The following is an 8,883-nucleotide window of genomic DNA, read 5'->3' as shown; positions in this document are numbered from 1 at the left end:
AGCTTCATAGCACAGCATACAAGAATGAAAATTTAGTTTGTTGCAAGTCAAACTTTCTTTTTTTTGGCTCGGAAGCTTGCCTTTAGGAATAATACAAAGATGTGCTCACACGCACACAAAAAGATCTGTTTCAAGCAGGAAGTTTAATAAATAATGGTAGAGGGATCCGTGACTCTAACGTTCAAGGTCAGGAGAGTGTACTGGGTTAAGGCCTGTTGTACAGAGGTGATGAAGACGGGCTTGATGAAGTCCAAGACGAATTCGAAGCATGTTCTCCACATTTTGTATAGCAGTGTTGCAAGAGAAAGTTCCCTTCCCATGTTAAGTATATTGAAGGTAGTGAATAAAGGCTAGACATCATATGGCAAAGGAAGTGTGGTCACATCTGGATTAGAAAGAAGACAGGGAAGCGACTTGACAGCAGGCCATTCAGTGGTATTTGCAACCACTGAAATGTTTCCAAAGCTATGAATTAACGAATTCTCGGGTCACATCACGTCCCTTTCTAAAGTCTGTACAATTCTTTTTTTTTTGTCTTTACATTCACTACACTAAGATATCTGAAAATTGACTGCTCAATAACAAGTCTTTCCCCAGCATATCAGTTTTTTTATTATCTAAACCACTTCAAGGCATGCTATGCAGAGTGCCCGATTCTTTATAAAACCCCCGTGATGGGTGTGTGCCACTTACACGATGGGAACAGTATTTCTGTCACCTTCTAATGTCAGCAGGTTTACACAATTCCTTCACGTTTCGTAGGAGGGTGCTGCAGGGAACCCTACCATACACTGCCAAGATTAAATACCGAAAGGCACACGCCAGTGAACCAGCGCTACTTCGTTGGTACTGGGCAAGGAAGAGGTTCTATGCACTTTCTTGCCTACCCTTAAGAGGGCACCACATGTATGTATGTGTGCTATGTCCAGGGACAAATCAACACATTGTAATCGAGTGCCAAGACATTCATTCAGCCAGAACTGTACAGAACGTCCACCTTCCAAAAGTTCCATGGTCTATGCTGATGAGAGCGTTAACTGGTCAGTAGTCAAGACAAGCAAAAGAAATATACAGTATTGATGGTGGGGGGGGGGAGGAAGGAAAAGCAAGGATGAGATGGGGGTGGGATCCTTACAGACGCGGTCACATCGACATTACAGACACTACGAGATAAAGCAGAGATGGGCAAACTGTTAGATTACGATATGGTAACATGCAAGTAGCTCGCCTGGGCTAGGCGACTATTTCTCACTACACAATTTAAAAAATATGGCATTAGAAATCGTCATCGTCCATGGCAAGAAGAGAGGTCAGGAACAATGTCTAGTTGTTGCACAGTAGCTTCGAGTTTTTGTCCCAGCATAAAAGAATGCAATTCGTTTCAGTCATAGAAGCAGTCAGAGCTAAGCTGAGACAATTTGGCACGAATCACGGCTGCTCCCCGAATACTCCTGAAACCATTTAAAACAAGCATTCAAGGCTTGATTCCACGATGACTTCAGACCAGTGTCCTGGTTTTTTGCTAAACACACAGAACAAGACAGGAATGTTTAACCTATGAGTATAAAATGGCCCCTAATGTAATTTAACTTTAGGTTTTTGTCATGCTGATCTAGATTCACAAGTGTTTCACCTCAGTTGCGCATCTTACACGGATGTGAAATTTCACACTGCAAACAAGAGAACTTCTCTTTAATATGACTTAGGATAGAGATTCTCAAACTCGAGTACCTTGGAACTTCCACATCTAACGAAGTATGTAAGAATGCCATCAGATAGAATTCCCCTGCCTCCTTTTTTTAAAAACACAATTGTAGGCATTTAGTTGCAAGAATAGCAACATGAAAGTTTAACATTCTCATGAAAATATTGGTTCGGTGTTAGTATAGTCACAGTGAATTTGCTTTAAAAAGAAACCTTAGTGAAAATATTCACCATCAAGTGACAATGACCGTGGTATAAATGGTACTGAAGAATAGTTACTCTGTGGCCGAGTTTGAAGAATCTGCAGCCCTAACTCGAACTCATTTTTCAAACTTTTATCAGAACTTCCAAGTCACTCTGCAACTTGGCACACTCAGCCGGCCATGACCTCGAGGTGGTCATAGTCCAGTCTGCCAAGAAACATTGATTAAGAATAAATATGCTTTTCTTTCCACTCACATAAAATTGTCATGCCTGACATGCTGACAATGTGATGGGAAGCAACAAAGGCTTTTGCTGATTAGCAGCAACACTTTCTGGTATGACCGTGAACAGCATTTAGGAATGTGTGCCACTCACTATGCTTTGACGCATACTATGTCTCACGAGTTTGCTAAAAGATGGTACGTTTTCACGTAAATCAGACATCACGGAAAAGTTGTAACGATGGTAAAAATGACTGCTTTATTTCGGAAAAGAAAATTACTTCCACATCCTGCACAGATCTTGAGGCAATGCATTCTGGCAAGCTTCATTTTGTGTATTTTATATTTTACAAGCGAAAGCTTGTTACAGAAACATTATGCTACACTCAAGGCACGATGTGATGAAAATCATATAAACACACAATCGAAGAAAAAATATGGCACCTGTACCAGTTTTGGCAAATCAGTTCTACGGAAACCTCCAAGATGCAATGCAATGTATGCATAACATTGACAAAATACTGAAACCTTCAAATTGGACTGCAGAACTTCCTTCAGGGGAAGCTTTAACTAGGGGCAACCTTCCATTTTTCTGCTCAAATGCACATGAAATGCGTAAATATATCAGACAACTGTGAAACTAACTGCATACATCTCATGTACGTTAAAGCTTCCATGCTATACCTTGATCTTAGCCAAAAGGCTCAGATGCGATTCATGACAAAGAACAAGGTATACAGGTTTTATACAAATTATTAGAAAATCATTATACGACCTTGAATGACATTATATGACAATGCAAGCAACAAAAAGAAGACAAGCTTGAGAACGTAGCAGTAGAACAGCAACATCCACTGTTGTACCAACTATTTTAGGAGTGGTGGGCAAGCTCTATCTAGGTTATCGGGCAAGCTCTAGGCCGTCCGGCAAGCCGAAGACGCCGCCACCTGAGGCCACCACAACCAAAACTGCCAGACCATTCTTTTTTAATAAAGTTTTTCTTCTTCTTCTTTCGCTAACTTGTCCATCCGTTCCTTTCGTATGCTTTTAAAACAACTGGAGCATCCAGAAAAACATTCATTTGGCATATACTATATGTAAGGTTTGCAGTTTCGAAAGAGATTTCTGCAGCACGTGCTACCTGGGATCACTCTGCTGTTGCTACCCTGTTGGCACTGACACCACGCAAACAACGGAAACCACACTGATGTAAACCTGTATATACTTTTCCCGTTCACTTCTGCAGCACGTTTGCTTTTCATATGCTTTAAAACAAAGCCCTACACAGAAAAGTTCTGCCAAGGGGAGTGGAACGAGCTGGCGTGTAGCACAAGTGGGAGGCGGGTTAAGCAGATTTCCTTGAAACAGACCCTGCACTGCTTCTATGGCACTTAAATAAACCGTTTGCTTTTCTTTCTTTTCCTTTTCAATAAGTTCTCATATTTTCTCAATAGCTGTTTATTTAGCGTTTTTGGAAATCATACAGCAGCCTGTCATTCGTGGAAATCTTGTTGGCAACTGGGTTCTAAAGGTGTCAAGCAACTATATGTGCAGTTCCTTTCCCAACAGTTGTAGTGATCTTGAGCTTAAAACGATCCTAATTGTCCACGATAGTTGACTGTGTATTCAGTATGTACAAGCGTGTTACCTTATTATACTGAAATAAGTATTCCTGCTAAAGAAACGTGCATCTGCGTTTGTCTATACGATATTCAATACTTACTATTTGTATTCGAAAAAGTTGATATTTGCTCACATCTAATATTTATTACGTAACAAATGATGACAGCTTAAATTTTCAGTTACAATCAGATAGGAAAGTTACAAACATGGCCCGATTCAAAAGGATACAAGTGACGTAGTTATCCTAAAATGAAAATGCACTTATAGTCTATATTATCCCAACATTTTTTGTGGTTCTCAACGCTCTTGGTAGAGCTAAATTCTGCAGAACTCGTTTGGCCATGTATTGTTAACACGGCAATGACAATTGCCCAAGCTTTATTGCAGGTCAGATACTAAATTTTCACCCCTGATCTTAAATCCACCGTGAAGTACTGATTAGTCCAAAGACATGAGAAAGGAAAGCGATTTGATCTGATGCGCGTAAACAAGCTCAGCTGTTCCGACATCCAAGTCCTTTTTATGCAGCTGAAATGTCTTATTCACCAGCTGTGTTCGAAATCTGAACATAAAATTTATTCCACTTGGTTTTGGTAAATTAGCTTACTGACAGGCTTGGGCGCATCTGCCAATCAAATGCATTTAGTGACACCACTGAACCCGCAGCGTTCAAACAGATTCAAACAGGTTTCGTAGGTAATAAAGAAACATCAACTTTGTGAGCACAGTGTGAATGCTATGATGACCAACGTGTTGTAAAGCACAATCACAATGTGAAGACTACCAATGTGAAGGTGTCCGTTGCTATGTAGCAACGGAGCCTATGCGTTCAAGTTTCAGCTGTTTAAATGTTGCTTTTGAGCAATAAATTACATTCTAGAAGGCCATGCTTGAAGTAACTTTTCTATCTTGTAAGTCCATAAAATATCACCAATTGTTTATTCAAGTCACTGAAGATATAACTGATTACTAAATAGAAAACTTTGTCATAAACAGACAGAAACGTTATTAGATCTAACAACAAAATCGCTATAATGGCAACACTGATTAAATACAGGTAAACAATCAAAGCAAATCTGATTTTGTGATTTCAAAGATGGTTAGGTTAGACGGCACCAACAAACACTGGGTGGATGCAAGGGATGGTAAACGTCGCTTTGGACCGCCCATTTGGAGGGCACGTCCCGCAGGCGGCTCATGCCGCAAGGTACCGGACTCTTAACTGCTTAGTGCAGCCGGCTGAATGTCATCTGCTACAGAATGTAGCGGCGAGGCCCAAAAGACAATCCTAGCTGCCCAAGCAAGGAATATGTAACAAAAAAAATCAAGCTTATGTGGCCTTAATTCTGAGACAAAGCTAGGCATCAGCTGTTGTTTCGTTGCAGCCAACAGTGCTCGTTTTCAAAGGTGTGTGTGTAGGGGGGGCAGAGCAGGCAAATAGCCTACATTGCCTTTCTTGTAACTAATGGGGAGAGGGGGGGGGGGGGGGGTGCACCTCGTCCCTCTGGTAGATTCATCTAAGGAGGGTGTCACGGGTGCACAGGCAAATATAAACATATCGTACACGATGACCACGGGCGCTTGATGTCGCAACGCTAGCGTGATGAAGAGTGCCATCAAGAAAAAGCGAGTGCTTCGTGCTGCCTCCTGTTTCGCCGCGAGAAAACCTTTTACAGCCAAATCAAAGCAAGCAGTCTTGAAAGCACTGGGAACCTGAATTGCACTATTGAGGTTCCCAGTAGGCACGTACGGGGGGTGCTTATGTGGGTGTATTTCTAACCATCTGAAGTGGGCGCAGTACGTCTAGAAGCACAGCATCCTGTGCTCTATGCGGTTGTACGAGACTGGCAGCTACGCATTGTTACCCAACTTCCCGAATAACAATAGGGATCCAAAAGAACCTGTGATTGTTTTGCAAATATATATTTCTCTAATTCTTCCAGAGCTAATTCAAAAAACGCTTCTGTAGTCAGACACAACTTAAGTCTGCAGTGAAGCCCCGCCCATGCCCTCATAACTGCCAGCCACTGTTCCTCCACGAGGCTACAAATAATTCGTACTTCAAACTTTCCCTGTTACCCAAATGAGGCGGCAACCATAAAAATAAAATTATTAGCACATACTTTTATAGGTTTTCCCTTGCCTATTATAGTGGAATGTCAAAAGCATGGCCTACTTTGTCCCCCCACTTCTGAAAGTGGGAGGGGGCCAAGTGCCCGCCCCCCCCCCAAGGTAGATACACCTATGGCAACACCTTACAAGGAGATCACCAGGCCCAAGGCCAAAAAGCCTAACTATATTGTTTCTTTTAAACCGTGAGGAACCAAACCATGCATAAAGAAAATTGTCCATCTCCCTAATGGCCAACATAACAGAATGGGCACAATGACTCACACAAGTATAAAAATGAGAAATCACGGAGATATTGCAACAAAATCAGACATATTACAACATGGGCCATCAAGAAACGCTGCATTTCTTTGGCAAGGCACTAAGGCCAAAAAGCCTAACTATATTGTTTCTCTTAAACCGTGAGGAACCAAACCATGCATAAAGAAAATTGTCCATCTCCCTAATGGCCAACATAACAGAATGGGCACAATGACTCACACAAGTATAAAAATCAGAAATCTTGGAGGTATTGCAACAAAATCAGACATATTACAACATGGGCCATCAAGAAACGCTGCATTTCTTTGGCAAGGCACTTGCAGGAAATGCAGGTTACAAGAAGATAAGCACGAGTATCTTTATAGAAAAGTTTCACTATAATTTATAAATTTCTAGAGGTGAAACGGTAGATATGAGAACAACAAAGTGCTCTAAAGAAAGCAAGCAACTAAAGTAAAGCACTTCACAAATCAAAAGTTTCAGATCATCAGAGAACATGCCAAATTTCTAAAGGCCCACGAAAGAAAATTGCACAAAAGATAACATAAGGCTTTTAAATATCTTTCAAGCCATTAGCAGTTCATTGCACACAAATTAAAGCGATGGTTTTTAACCGAAAACAAATGAGACCATCAAAATTAATTGGAAACTAAAAATTAAAAATAGGCTAGAACAGGGTGCAAGTTTTCTCTGATGTGCAATGCTTTAACTCTTTCAGGGTCAATCACGTAAATATACGCCGACACCAACAAGTCCGAAATGGTCGATGCCGTATATTTACGGTGTCGTCTGTACGTTTAAAAAGCGTACCTATTTCCTAGCTTTTTCTTTTCCATCATGTGCCGCCACTATGTGGGAATACAGGGAATTTTTTTTGCGCGCCTCCCTCTCTCGTTTTTCGCTGCATGGTTTGTTTTAGAGCTAGTTTGCTACGGTGTGTCTATACATTACTGCTCGCGAATTGGCGCACGCGTGGGTGCACAGTGGTTTGGGTTTTGTTCCGCGGGCAGTTTCCGCTTCTTGCGATTGTGAAACTGATGGCTATCTAGTTACTAATCGCTCAAAGGGCAGCCGCCTGATTCTCACTCATTTAGTGCTCACAGGGGTGGGCATAGGAATGATGCCTCCATGCATGCGTTTCCTTTTCTTTTGTTTTTTGGGGGAGACTCGCGATATCTGATTGCCTCTGGTTGGCGATAAGATGAAGATTAGCGGAAGTTTGTCACACATTTTGCTTTTTTGACGGGCACACAATGACAGTTTTCTTGAGTGCGCTCACCTATGCAGTTCCATTACGCTATGGACGTAAATATTAGTGTAAGAGCAGGAACATTTGGGACTTGAGAAATATTCTCGTGTGCGCATATTCTAAGCCTTGAACTATAAGAATGCATCAAATTTTTAATTCTTATAAGTTTATTTCCCTGTTTTATTGTTCTTATTCATGAATAAAGAGTACATAAATACCAATGCGAAATATTTTTGTCTCACTTTACGGTTACCCTAGAAAAATTACGTTTTTTTTTTAAATAGGTCCCTCAGAAGAATTGGAATCTGCAATAAAAAAAATCGACCCTGGGCCGTCCCACATGGCGAAAAAAATCAACCCTGAAAGGATTAAAAGGCGAGTTGGAATAACATGGCAGTGATTAACTTGCAAACAGCATCTATAGAGAACATGGCACCAAAGAGGCAGGGGCACGAAGTTTTCTTGAGCCCATGTTTTCAGTGCAGTTTTTGAAACAATTCAGTATATCTAGATTACTTATACAGCTGGAAGCTACACGAAATGCCTAATGGCAGCTTTTGAGAAGATTTTCAACTGCTCCATAGGGCCAAAAATGAGCCAAAAGTACTGCAGATCATTGACGCATCCCGTGTAAAATGCCAGAACAACTATTACAGGCCTGAATGCCAGAGTTCCCTCCAGTAAGCCGTCCATGATAGCAAATGTGCTGTACTGGGAGCAAGTACCGTACTTACGATATTATAACTAGACTTCTTTTCGTAAATATTTTTTTTTGCCATTCTTTTTTGCCCCTCGACAATGGCTGCTCTTAAAAGTCCCAAGGTCACGTTATGATCTTAATACTAATTTTTTTCCTTTTTCTTACAGGTGTAAATTTCCCCTCATAAATAGAGTACATCTCTGTTTGGCACGACATGGATGATAAAGGACACGAAGAGAAAGGAACATGCTGTCAACTTTCAGCTGTTCTTATTCAGATGCAACGCAATAATAAGTAACGCCATTTAACTCATACTATGTAAGGTACTGCAATCATGAGTACAAAACAGAAAATAGAGAGAGATAAATTAGCCAGAATTCTTTTGTTCCACTTTGTTCTTGTCGTAGCATCACCTCATTCTGTGACTTACTGGGTCATTGACTATAATCGTTGACTAGCCCTAGCCTGCAGGGCAACTCAGCGAATATCACAACTCTGCACTGTCCCTGCCAGTGGTCACTTCTCGAGGAACGACTCTATCTCCTTCTTGACCACGGCTTCACCCAACCATGGCTGCAACACAAGTTCCTCGAGGAACCAGCGCTGCCAGTCACGGCCCACGGCCGACACTAGCAGGTAGTGGCTGCCGTGGCTCACGTCTCCCCGAATGTGGACCTCCTGAACGCCCGACCAGTCGCACAACAGTTCTTCCACTTCCTCTGGGCTGTGACGGAGCAGTTCCATAAACTCGGGGTGCATCACCTGAAAAAAAGAAGTCGTGAAGTGAACCT

At 41.6% G+C, this 8,883-nt stretch overlaps 1 protein-coding gene across 1 annotated transcript in view; it reads right to left on the bottom strand.

Annotated features, from left to right (window-relative positions):
- Positions 1-6,018: 6,018 nt before the first annotated feature.
- The window catches only part of LOC135906520 (uncharacterized), a 37,648-nt gene continuing 34,783 nt past the window's right edge, over positions 6,019-8,883 (bottom strand). Inside the window, exon 9 of the mRNA XM_065437955.2 lies at positions 6,019-8,854. Coding sequence (XP_065294027.1) covers positions 8,609-8,854 — 246 coding nt within the window. The 3' untranslated portion in view covers positions 6,019-8,608. The remainder of the gene's footprint in view (positions 8,855-8,883) is intronic.

Source organism: Dermacentor albipictus, chromosome 9, assembly GCF_038994185.2.
Source record: "Dermacentor albipictus isolate Rhodes 1998 colony chromosome 9, USDA_Dalb.pri_finalv2, whole genome shotgun sequence".
Classification (NCBI taxonomy): Eukaryota; Metazoa; Arthropoda; class Arachnida; order Ixodida; family Ixodidae; genus Dermacentor; species Dermacentor albipictus.
The sequence above is the reverse complement of the archived record's forward strand: the minus strand, read 5'-3'. Positions and strand labels throughout refer to the sequence as shown.